Source organism: Indicator indicator, chromosome 24 (assembly GCF_027791375.1).
Source record: "Indicator indicator isolate 239-I01 chromosome 24, UM_Iind_1.1, whole genome shotgun sequence".
Lineage (NCBI taxonomy): Eukaryota > Metazoa > Chordata > Aves > Piciformes > Indicatoridae > Indicator > Indicator indicator.
The window spans coordinates 1,570,283-1,582,902 of NC_072033.1; the positions used below are offsets into that span (position 1 = coordinate 1,570,283).

General features: G+C 55.0%; 1 protein-coding gene across 1 annotated transcript; it reads left to right on the forward strand.

Moving 5' to 3' along the window:
* The first annotated feature begins 6,771 nt into the window (after positions 1-6,771).
* On the forward strand, positions 6,772-10,337 carry LOC128975217 (CMP-N-acetylneuraminate-beta-galactosamide-alpha-2,3-sialyltransferase 2-like). Its single transcript, XM_054392026.1, has 6 exons — positions 6,772-7,017; positions 7,812-8,002; positions 8,296-8,475; positions 9,750-9,795; positions 9,947-10,066; positions 10,170-10,337. Exons 1-6 carry the CDS (start codon positions 6,772-6,774, stop codon positions 10,335-10,337), a joined length of 951 nt encoding a protein of 316 aa, XP_054248001.1.
* Positions 10,338-12,620: the final 2,283 nt, after the last annotated feature.

The window sequence follows — 12,620 nt, forward strand, 5'->3', positions numbered from 1 at the left end:
AGTGCCCAGGTGGCCAAGAAAGCCAAAGGCATCCTGGCTGGGATCAGCAATGCTGTGTCCAGCAGGAGCAGGGAGGGGATTGTCCCCTGGGACTCAGCTCTGGGGAGGCCACACCTTGAGTGTTGTGTCCAGTTTGGGCACAACCTCAATCCAAGAGAGATGTGGAGGTGCTGGAGCCAGGGCAGAGGAGGGCAAGGAAGCTGTGAAGGGCCTGGAGAAGAAATCTGGTGAAGAGTGACTGAAGGAGCTGGGGATGGTTAGTGTGAAGAGGAGGCTGAGGAGAGACCTCATTGCTTTCTACAGGGATCTCAGGCCTCCAGGGACCAGGACTTGCTGAGAAGCCTCTGGACATGTGTCCTAGTTTAGAGCAGGACAGATTCCTCTGTTGCTCCAAAAGGGGCACAAGAAGAACACTCCCACAAACAGACTGGATAGCAATGGAACGTTTAAATGGAAAAGCAATTCATACACTACACAAACTACAAAGCATAGTGGTGAGCATAGCAAAGCTCAAAGAAATCCCCAGTCTAAACTTAACACACAAGTTCCTTTAGACCAGACCAAAAACCCAGCACTCCCCTTCTCCCCACCTGGGCTGCACCAAAAATCCCCAGGGCTCTTCCTTCCAACCCCCCTCCCCCCATTGCTAGGCTGGTTTGAGGCTGGTCAGGCTTGAACTGCCCCACACAAACTTTTCACCCTGGCATTAGGCCTAAAGAGGCCAAGATTGTGCAGGAAAAAAAGAATTACTGAGAGCAAAGAGGCCTCTGATCCTCCCCCATCATTGCCAGGTAAGAGAGAATCTCTCTGCCATGGGAGCAGAGAGGGCAGCAAGAGAGAGACAATAAACTGCAGCCAGATTTACAAGGGTGCAGGATTTCTGAGTAGAAATCCACTGCCTCCTGTGTTCACCCACTGGGCTGGGCACTCTGGGCACTCTGGGCACTGGAGCCCTTAGCTCTGTGGCTTCTTTTTTGGAGGCAGCCAGCCTAAAGAGCCACAGCCTGGTGCAATTTCCTTGTGTTGCTTCATCTTCAGCTGTCACTTGCACCCAGGAGGAGGCAGAGCTTCAGTCCCTCTAAAGCAGAGCTGCTCTGTCAGGAAGCTGTGGTGAGAGCAAAACGCTGCTGACCTTGGTCACTGTGGTGGGTTGAAATCCCCCCAACAACAACAACAACAGATTGGAGAATTACCCCCAAAATAAACCACCAGGCTAGCTGAGGTGGCTCAAAAGCAGAATGGAGCTACAGTGACAAAGCAAGGAAAATCTGGAAGTATAGAATGCAATGAATGTGTTCTGCCTGGAGGGGGGTTGTAGCCAGGTGGGGGGTGGTGTCCTCCCCCAGGCAAGCAGTGGCAGAACAGGACACAGTCTCAAGCTGCACCAGGGGAGGTTTAGGCTCGAGGTGAGGAGGAAGTGTGATGGGTTTGAGACTGTCTTTAATTTTCCTTCTCACAAAGTTCGAGCAGAGAACGTGAGTATGTAAATAAATCACTAGTGGGTGTAAGAAAACAAAATAATGATTATTCTAAACAGTTCCACTGGAAAGAGAGAACTGTTTAAGAATCTCTACTCAAAACAAGGTCAGGCAGTCAGTCAGGCACTCTCATAGTCTTCTCTCAGTCTGCTTCTTTTCCTCTCTGTCTGCTTCTTTTCCTCTCAGTCTGTCTGCTTCTTTTCCTCTCTCAGTCTGTCTGCTTCTTTTCCTCTCAGTCTGTCTGCTTCCTTTCTTCTCTCAGTCTGCCTGCTGCTTTTCTTCTCTCAGTCTGTCTGCTTCTTTTCTTCTCTCAGCCTGCCTGCTTCTTTTCCTCTCAGTCTGTCTGCTTCTTTTCTTCTCTCAGTCTGTCTGCTTCCTTTCTTCTCTCAGTCTGCCTGCTGCTTTTCCTCTCAGTCTGTCTGCTGCTTTTCTTCTCTCAGTCTGTCTGCTTCTTTTCCTCTCAGTCTGTCTGCTGCTTTTCTTCTCTCAGTCTGTCTGCTTCTTTTCTTCTCTCAGTCTGTCTGCTTCTTTTCCTCTCTCAGTCTGCTTGCTTCTTCCCTTCTCTAGCTGAAGATGACACTCACCCCCACATGCTGACCTTGACAAGCTAAGTCTAACAGCCTCTCTGCTTCTTGGCTCTCTCTACCTTCTCCCAGAGGGGTCTGGGGGGTGTCCTCCTGGCTGGGGGGTGGGAAAGGAGGCACAGCCCCTTAGGGGGAAGCCAGGGGGCTTGCTTGTGTCTTTCTGTTGATTGTACATATTTGTAAATGTTGTGACTGGTGTCTATTTGTACACATTCATTGCATCTCATCACAAATTGTAGTTTTGCCTGTACATACAGCTTTCATTTGCTTCCAGACTGAGCTAGCCTGGTTATTGTCGGTGTGGGAGAGGGATTTCAGCTCTCACACTGTGACAGAAAGTTTTTCACAGAGAGATTTGCCACTGGAATATGCTGCCCAGGGAGGTGGTGGAGTCGCCATCCCTGGAGGTGTTCAAAACAAGCTTGGATGTGTCCCTTGGAGCCAGGGTTTAGTTGTCAGGAGGGATTAGGGATTAGGTGATAGGTTGGACTTGATGCTCTCTGAGGTCTTTTCCAACCTGCTTGATTCTGTGATTCTGTGATAAATATATTTGCCTACATTTACAGAAAAACACAAATACAAAGGATCCTCTTGTACAGAATCTCCCCCCCTGGATGGTCCAGGGGGATTGTTCACAACCTCCTCCCCTCCCTCCCTCCTTCCTGGTACCTCACACAGTAGTCAAAACAGAGATTATCCCATGTAAGAGAGAGAGAGAAGTTGCAGAATTTGCAAGTAGAAGCAACAGAAGGAGAAAAAAAAAAGAAAGAAGTCTCTTTGCAACCAAGCATAAGCTCCCCCAAGGACAAATGGAATGATCTATACTTATCAGTTGGTGGTGTTCTGTGTCCAATAGTCATTTATTTACCTTTCTTTTTTTTTGCTCCAAATCTTTGCGGTTAGGAAGTAGGTTGAAGTTCCACCTCCAAAGTGTAACAGTCATGTTTGCAGAGCCCCTGGCTTGGAACTCCTGTGTCAGAGTGGACACAGGACCCACTCCCACTGCTGTGCAGCAGCAAGCCCCAGTGCAGGCTGCAGAGCATCTGCTGCAGTGAAGTCAAGGAGCAGTGGCTTGAGCTGTGCCAGCCCAGCAGCAGCATTTGTGTGAGCCAGGAGACTTAAAACCAGCAACCGGACTTGTGCAGAGCCTTTGACACTGACTCATCCTAGTCTCTGAACTGGAAAGGCTTGGATTGGATGAGAGGACCACTCTGGGGGGGAGGAACTTATTAGATGACTGCACTCAAAGAGGATGGTCAGCAGCTCAGTGTCCAAATGCAGAGCAGTGATGACCTCCTCAGGGGTCAGCACTGGGACAAGTGCTGTTTAATAGTGTCATGGACACTGGGATGGAGGCACCCTCTGCAGGTTTGCCAACATCACCAAGCTGTGTGGTGTGGCCAACACACTGGAGGGAAGGGATCCATCCAGAGGGACCTTGAAAGTCTTGTGAGGTGGCCAGTGCCAACCTCATGAAGTTCAACAAAGCCAAGTGCAAGGTCCTGCACCTGGGGTGGGGCACTCTCATCACAAACACAGGCTGGGCAGAGAGTGGATAGAGAGCAGTCCTGAGGAGCACTGGGAGGGTGCTGGTTCCTGCCAGGATCTTTTGGGAAAATTTAATCATTTCCAAGCATGCTGAGAAGAAATATGCCAAAAAGAGCCCTGCTGCTCAGGGCTGCAGGCTCCCAGAAGCTGGGAAGGACACAGTCATACTTCCCTTGCTCCACCCATCTGTGGAGAATGTGGATTTGAAGGAGCCTGTGCTGGCACCTCTGCAGGTATGGCCACACATCCCATGGCCCCGTGAGGCAAATGCCTTTGCCATCACCTCTCTGCCTGTGCTGGGGAGGGAACAAAGTTTCCTGATGAAAACAGAGCTTTCTGTGAGCCAGCAGCAGCAGGCAGGCTCCAGGAGGGTGAGGAAGAGCATGGCAGAGGGAGGTTTTTCTGGCTTCAGCCCCACACTCCTCTTCATGCTGTGCCTGCAGGGGCCTGAAGTTACAGCCACAAGCCCAAGGCCTTCCAAAGCACAACTGGTAACAGAGGTTTCCTTGTAAACTTCTGAGTGGCTTTCCTCAGGGCTTTCAAGCCTCACTGTAGGCTGAAAAATCAGGGGCAGCTTTTTTTTTCCTGTCAGACTGCAGTGTGTGCAAGAAGAGAAGGCAGCCCTAGCACTCAGAGCTGCTGGCACATCATGGGGCCACCCCCACTTTGCTGGGTGTCCTCTAGAGTAAAAGCAGAGAATCAGAATGCTGGCAGTGAGCAAGCAGCAGCAGCAAGAGATGTCTTGGGACAGAAGGCAAGTGAGAAGCAGCTCTGCAGGAGCAACTGTTGCATGCTCCAGGGCATGACTCTTCTCCACTGGCTGGGATTTTCCAGCTGCCAAGGCACATTCCACGGCTGCCTTCTGTCCTCTCTGTGCCACAATCCCATCCAGGGGAGCAACAGAAACCCTCTGGTGAGGTGTTGGATGCATGAGGCTGTCAAGGCCTCCATGCTGCTGATGTGTCAGCAGAAGTTGAGCCATGCCAGGAGAATCTTTCAGGGCAGAAGAGCAGTTCCACTCCAGGCAGCTTCTCCTACCCTCAAGGGAACATTTCCATGATGAATTTTCTGCTTTAGCCATGGGATCACAGCCAGGGCAACTGGTTCCAATGGGACCAGTGGCCTCTGTGGTGCTGGGCTGTGTGGTGGCACATGAGGGTGGAAGCCACCACCAGAGGAGGGGTGGCAGCCCTGACCTCACTGTGCCACAGGCTCTGTTCCCCCTCACATCACACTGCAGCACTTCCTCTTCCCGTGGCAGTCCCTGCAGCTTTCAGCAAGCACTGGTGAGGCCACCAAGCCCTGGAGGGTCATCTTTGCCTGGCTCTGCTCAGCAGAACTTCCTCTGAGAAGGTGAGGGGTTCCAGGGACAACCTGCTGGGGACCGTGGGCTGCTCCTGGCAGTGTCCCTTGGGACCAGGTGGGGATGGGGACAGTCTGTGGCCACGGTATGCAGCCAGATGCAGCAGCTGCATGGCTGCACAAATGGTGGCTTGTGGCTGATGGTGCTGGGCTGGGGAACCCCAAGGTGAGGGTACCAGTGGGTGTGGGGCCAAGGGGTGGTAGGGTGTGGGTGCAGTGGAGAGGTCTTGTCCATGGATCAGGCACAGGCAGAGGCCACCCAACCTTGCCTGTCCCCAGCCCTGCCCTCCCCAGGGACAGGGGACTGCAAAAAGCATCATGTGCTGCCTAAGCCCCTGGTTCTGGGCTGGGAGATGCTGGTACTGGCCATGCAGGCACCACCCAACTCATCTTCCTCCATGGGCTGCTGTCCTGATGACCACCAAAGCTCCATGAGCACCTGGCCCAGCTCAGGGCACTGCTGGCTCCTAGCCCAGCTGAGAGCTGCTCTTTGCCTCCATCGTGGCAGATACTCTCGGCTGCTGTAGCAGGGCAAGAGACTGCCAGAAGGGAGAGTGCTGGGGGGGCCTTCAGGATCAACCCCCAAGTGTGCAAGGCGAGGGGCAAGGCACTTTGTGGCTGCATCCTGTTTAGGAGCACCCAGAGCTGTGCTTCCGCTGCGCTGGTGGTGCCTTGCTTGTGCTTCCCTTCCAGAGGGACTGCAGAGCTGGGTAAGAGAGCAGCCTTGCCAGGGGGTGAAACCCACTGCTGCCAGCTGGGATTGCCCAAACCTCCTCCCCGCTGCCCATCTCCTGTCTCTGGGACCCATAGGAGCAGCAGCTTTGCTCTCAGGTGCATGCTCTGCGGGAGGGATTTGAGTGCAGCTGCAGCTGTGCTGCAGGAACAGCAGGCAGTGGTTAATGTGAAGAAACAAAGCCAGTACTGACCTGTGGCCCCACATCAGCACCCAGGGTACTACTGGGGAAAGCACAGGGTGCTCCTGTGAGGACAAGAAGAGTTTTCTCTCCTTTGACATTCCCAGTACAGAAGGCAACACCCCTCTCACCTCAAACCTGCTGCAGTCACTTCTGACCTTGAGAGGGAGGTTGTCCCTGCATCCCAGCTCCTTACCCTTGCCTTGGCCCGTGGGGGCCAGGTCCTGAGAGGCTGAGCACTTTGTGAGCTCCCTGAGAATGGGAAAACCCTTTGCCCTCTGACTTCAGATTTACTGGAGTGCTTCTGCATGGCACACAGAAATGCCTCTTGAATAGGGGTACTGAAGAGAGGCTCATGCATGCAGGCAGTAGCACCTCCTGCTACTCCCTGCTGGCAATGGCACAGTTGGCAGCTGCCAACCCCTGAGCTGCTGTGGGGAATGCCTCAGTGGCTGCTCACCTGTGTGGGCTCCTCGGTACTGGTGGGCACAGGCAGCAGGCAGCAGGTGAGTGGCTGCCACTCTAGGGGGGAGCTTTGTTGGTGTTGCTTTGCTGCTGCAGGTCAGTTTGCAAACCCTAGAAGTGTTTCAGAGCTGCACAGCAAGAAGCTGTGCAGAGCTTCTGGCACAGGGAGTGCTGCCAGCTGGTCCTGCCTGATCCTGTGCAGCTGCAGCAGTGCCAGGAGCAGGGCACAGCAATAATGCCAGTGAATGGCACAGCAATAATGCCAGTGAATGGTGTGAAAATGAAACCTATGCCAGGCTGTTTCAGATCCCTGCAAGCTTGGTGAGCAGCCAAGGGGTGTCCTGGGACAGGGGCTGGGAAGGATTCCTACGGTGCCGTTGCTCCTGGTCCCTGTGACATCTCCCCGCAGTGGCGTGAGGGATGCCGTGCCAGAGGTTCATGCAGATGGCGCTGGCGCTGTGCCTCGTGCTGGCCCTGTGGCAATGTTTCCGAGCCCCTACGGAGAGCGTCGGACCCCTCCCTTGGGCTCCCTCCTTCCCCCCCGATCCCTGCGGCACCAGGACCAACAGCTCCGAGTGGTTCAGCGCTCGCTACGAGGCGGCCGTGGGGCCTCTGCTGACCGGCACTGCCCCCCAGCTCTCCTCAGACGTGCTGCAGTGGTGGCTGGTGAGTGAGGGGGTGGGAGGCAGCTCGCAGCTCTTCTCAGGCTCCCCTAATCTGTTCCTGGTGGGGAAGGGCCAAGGTCAGGTCAGGCAGAATCACAGAATCACTCAGGTTGGAGAGGACCCCTGGGATCACCAAGTGCAACCCCTGACCCTGCTCTGCAAGGGTCACCCCTGAACCATAGCCCTAAGCACCACATCCAAACCACCTTGAAACACAGCCAAGGTTGGTGACTCCAGCACCTCCCTGGGCAGCCTGTGCCAGTGTCTGACCACTCCTGCTGGAAAATAACTTCTCCTACTGTCCAGCCTAAACCTCCCCTGCTGCAGCTTGAGGCCATTCCCTCTTGTTCTATCACTAATGACCTGTGAGAAGAGACCAGCACCAACTTCTCCACAACCTCTCAGGTAGCTGTAGAAAGTGATGAGGTCTCCCCTCAGCCTCCTCCTCTTCACACTAACCATCCCCAGCTCCTTCAGTTGCTCATCATCAGCTTTGTTCTCCAGGCCCTTCACAGCTTCCTTGCCCTCCTCTGCCCTGGCTCCAGCAGCTCCACATCTCTCTTGGATTGTGCCCAACACTGGACACAGTACTCAAGGAGTAGTCTCACCAGTGCCCAGCACGGGGGGGGTGGGGGATCACTACCCCCTAACCTCCAGGCTGTCCTGCACCTTTGTCCCAATATCCCATCAGGTTTTTTGGTGCCTTTCCCTGGGCTCTGCTGGGAGGAGTGGGATGCTGTCCTCTTTGGGAGTACTGGTGGGGACTTGATGCTTTCACTATCTTTGCTCCCTCAGACCCTGCAGCGTTCCCCAAGTGGCATCCAGCTCCAGGACATAATTCAGCAGCTCTTCAGTGTCCTCCAGTCCCCAGCCAGTGGTGTGTGGGACCTGTCCTGCTGCAGGACTTGTGCAGTTGTGGGGAACTCTGGGTGGCTCAGAGGCTCTGGCCATGGGCTGCAGATTGATGCTCATGACTGTGTGCTGAGGTAGGTGACCTGAAGGGCCTTGGCCCCCTGCCTGCCTCCCTGTGTCCCCAGAATGCTCCAGCTCCTGGACATCCTGTGAAATCCATGGACATAAGTCCTGCTGTGGTGGGGTTAATGGCTGCTGGCCCTGCTCCCTGCAGCCACCCCCAACCCTGGGGCACCCTCTGTGGGGCTCTGTGTCACTCACATCCCCTCTGTGCTCAGGCTGGGTGACCTGGTGTCCCTGCCTGGCAGCCTGGAGCTGGCACAGCATGAACCTTCCTTTCAGGATGTGCCTTCCCACTGTGCCCTAGGATGAACAGAGCAAAGACTGCTGGCTTTGAGCTGGATGTTGGCAGGAGAACAACTCACCGCTTCCTGTACCCAGAAAGCGCAGTGGATGTCCCACCTGGTGTCCACCTTGTTCTGGTGCCCTTCAAGCCCCTGGACCTGCAGTGGGTGGCCAGTGCCTTTTCCACAGGAGAGCTCACACGGTGTGTTGGCTTCACAGACATAGAATCATACCTCACACCAGAGCAGGTTGCTCACAGCCACATCCAGCCTGCCATTAAAAATCTCCAGGGATGAGGCTTCCATCACCTCCCTGGGCAACCTCTGCCAGTCTCTCACCACCCTCATAGGGAAGAACTTCTTCCTAACACTCAATCTAAATCTCCCCATTTCTAGGTTTGCTCCATTCCCCCCAGTCCTATCACTCCCTCACACCCTCAAAAGTCCCTCCCCAGCTTTCTTGGAGTCCCCTGCAGATCCTAGAAGGCCACAAGAAGGTCTCCTGGGAGCCTTCTCCTCTCCAGACTGCACAACCCCAACTCTCTCAGGCTGTCTCCAGAGCAGAGCAGCTCCAGCCCTCTGCTCATCCTCATGGCCCTTCTCTGGACACCTTCCAGCACCTCCAGATCCTTCCTGGAACAGAGGCTCCAGAACTGGACACAGAGCTCCAGGTGTGGTCTGAGCAGAGTGGAGCAGAGGGGGAGAATCCCCTCCCTGGCCCTGCTGGCCACACTTCTCCTGCTGCAGCCCAGGCTCTGCTTGGCTCTCTGGGCTGCAAGTGCTCACTGCTGGCTCCTGCTGAGCTTCTCCTCCCCCAGCATCCCCAAGGCCTTTTCTTTAGAGCTGCTCTCCACCCAGTCCCTGCCCAGCCTGTATCAGTGCCTGGGATTGCCTCGACCCAGCTGCAGGACCTTGCACTTGGTCTTGTTGAACCTCTTGAGGTTGGCTTGTGCCCAGCTCTGCAGCCTGTCCAGCTCCCTCTGGATGGATCCCTTCCCCCCAGCCTGTCTGCTGCACCACACAGCTTGGTGTCATCAGCATGCCAGCACCTCTTGTGCTGGAGACTCTAGGGAAGGTGTGGGGTGGTCCTGGGGACCCTGATGGCTTGCTGGGGCCCTGCCATCACAGTCCTTGTGGGATGAGACCCTCTCAGTGAGGGTCTTGGCAGCTCTCTGCACCACCGTTTGTGGGAGTGGGTGCTGACACATCCCCTGAGGGCTTGGGCAGTCCCTTAACTTCCACAGGGGGCATGGTGGCTGTGCCCAGTGTGAGGCCATGGGCTGTGTGTGTCTCCTCCCAGAGCCAGAGCAGGGGCTGCTGCTGGGCCAGTCCAAGCAGCTGGCAGGTGCCATGAGGCCAGATGCCATGAGGCGAGGTGCCATGGACACAGTCACCCTCTGCAGGCTGGCTGTTTGCAAAGGAGAGGCCCCAGCAGTGGGGGTGCCCCACACTCACTGCTGTCCTCTGGCTCTTGCAGCACATACACCAGAGTGAAGCAGTTCATCAGAGCCGACAGGAACAAGGTAAGGGCTCAGCAGGCTCCAGCTCCTCAAGGGCTTCTCTGGGCTGTTTTTTCAGAGGGATGTGGGCACAGAGATGGCAAACAGGAGGGCAGGTATCTGCGCTGGTGGCCGGGGGCCGGCTGTTCTGATGGCTCCTGCGCTCCCCGCTCAGGTGCTGATCCTGAGCCCAGCCTTCCTCAAGTACGTCCAGGACAGCTGGATGCAGCGCCGCGGGCGCTACCCTTCCACCGGCTTCACGGCGCTGCTCTTCGCCCTGCACACCTGCCAGCAGGTGAGCCTGGCCGCAGGGCTTGGCACTGGCCACAGGGCTTGGCACTGTCGCCTGCGGGCGCCGGGGCTGGGCGCAGGGACAGCTCCTGCCGGCCTGTGCGCAGGTCTCTGTGTTCGGCTTCGGCGCGGACGGCGAAGGGAACTGGCACCACTACTGGGAGAGAAACCGCTGGGCTGGAGGCTTCCGCAGGACCAGGGTCCACGACGCCGACGCCGAGTTCAGCATCATCCAGAGGCTGGCAGCCGAAGGCAGGATTGCATTCTACAAGTGATGTGTTGCCAAGAAACCGAAGCCAGGCTGCAGGCGCAGGAGCTGGCAGCCCCTTGGCTCCTGAGCTTGCTTCCCCCTGCCGTGTGCCTGGCCTCACGAACCCTGCGGCCCCCGGGGACTCAGGGCTGCTTGTGTTGATCCCATCGGCTGGGCACTGTGGGTGCCGCAGGTGAGGCTCCTCCCGTGGCACCAGGTACACTGCATTTGGCTGGACACGGGGTGGGCATGGCTTTGCCCGTGCTGGCTGGGAGAGGATGGGAAGGTGGTAGGGCTGCAGGTGGCTGTGGTGCCTTGGAGCTGCTGTGTGCATGTTCCTGAGGTGGCCACAAAGCCAGCGAGGGCAGGCACCGCTCCAACGTGGCTGGCTGCAGGATGGAGCTGACAGCTGATGGCTCCTGGGAGAGGTCTGCAGTTCATTGGGTGTAGGGAGAGGAGCATCTTCTCCTCCTGTCTTCTTACAACTAAGGAAACATTTTCAAAACTGTATCAAAAAAAGAGTAAGAAAAGGCAAAAAGTCAAGCAGGCTGAAGCAGCAGGTAAGAGGCTCCAGCACAGCTGAAATGATTTGGTGAATAAACTTTGTACACACAGACAAATCAGTGCTTGTTTGCTTGACTCTTTGAGAGCTTACTGCTTTGACAAGACAGCTCAAGCTGTGTCTGCACTACCATGCAGAACAGCATTGCAGCCCCTGCAGTCTGAGCTCCCCAGAGGAGGTTTTTCTCCTCCAGAGCATGGTTATCAGGATTTCATTTCCCACCCCCAGTCACAAACAGGAACATCCTTGAACCAGACTGTTTGCTGTGGCTGTTTGCCACTTGTTTTTTTTTCAGTTTATTACACCACCAGATCTCTCCCACTTGTGAGCTCGTTTCATAGAATCACAGAATTGTCAAGGTTGGAAGGGACCTCAAGGCTCATCCAGTTCCAACCCCCCTGCCATGGGCAGGGACACCTCACACCACAGCAGGTTGCTCACAGCCACATCCAGCCTGGCTGCAAAAACCTCCAGGGATGAGGCTTCCACCACCTCCCTGGGCAACCTCTGCCAGTCTCTCACCACCCTCATGGGGAACAACTTCTTCCTAAGGTCTATTCTGAATCTTCCCTCCTCCAGCTATTCCCCCCAGTCCTATCACTCCCTCACACCCTAAAACATCCCTCCCCAGCTTTCTTGGAGGTCCCTTCAGATCCTGGAAGGCCACAAGAAGGTCTCCTGGGAGCCTTCTCCTCTCCAGACTGCACAACCCCAACTCTCTCAGGCTATCTCCAGAGCAGAGCAGCCCCAGCTCTCTGCTCATCCTCATGGCCCTTCTCTGGACACCTTCCAGCACCTCCAGATCTTTCATAGCAGAAGCCTGTAGGACTTACTACCCTAATTGATTTCCTACCTCTCCAGATAGAATCTCCCTTTCTCTTCTCCACTCTATCAGTTCTCCCACACAGAGCACAAGTCTTGCACCTTCACCTTCCCTATCTTTTCTTCGGGTGCTAAGAAAAGATATCTGTTTCATGACCTTCAATGCTTTTCTGAGGTTTACAAGTAATTGGCTTTCTTACCAGCTGCCAGTTAACTGGGGGTTAACCTCTTGCTGCACCACTTCCATTCATCTTCCCATTATGATGACTCCTCCAGATTTAGTTACAAAGCTGAGTGCTCTGCTGAGTGAATGAAGCTGCTCAGGTCACACTTTCTGGCCCTGATAAAACACAGAGATCCTTTCTCTCTTTCCTCACACTCCAGGAGTACTGTACGAGCATGGAATGTTCGGGGTTGGAAGTGACCTCTGGAGATCATCCAGTCCAACCCCCTGACAGTGCAGGGTCACCTAGGGAAGATTACACAGGAACATATCCAGATGGGTTTAAAATCTCTCCACAACTTCTCTGGACAGCCTGCTCCAGGGTTCCAGCACCTTCACAGGAAAGAAATTTCTCCTCATGTTGAAGTGGAACCTTCTGTCTCCCAGCTTGTATCTATTGTTCCTTGTCCTATCACTGGGCACCACCAAACAGAGCCTGGCACCTTCATCTTGATACTCACCCCTCAGGTATTTATAGACACTAATTAGATCCCTTCTCAGTCTTCTCTCCAGACTAAATGGCCCCAGGGCTCTCAGCCTGTCCTCATAGCAGAGATGTTCAAGTCTCCCAGTCATCCTTTTAGCCTCCTTTGGACTCTCTCCAGCAGGTCTCTGTCTCTCTTGAACTGGGCAGCCCAAACCTGGACACAGGATTGCATGTGTGGTCTCAGCAGGGCAGAGTAGAAGAGGAGGAGAACCTC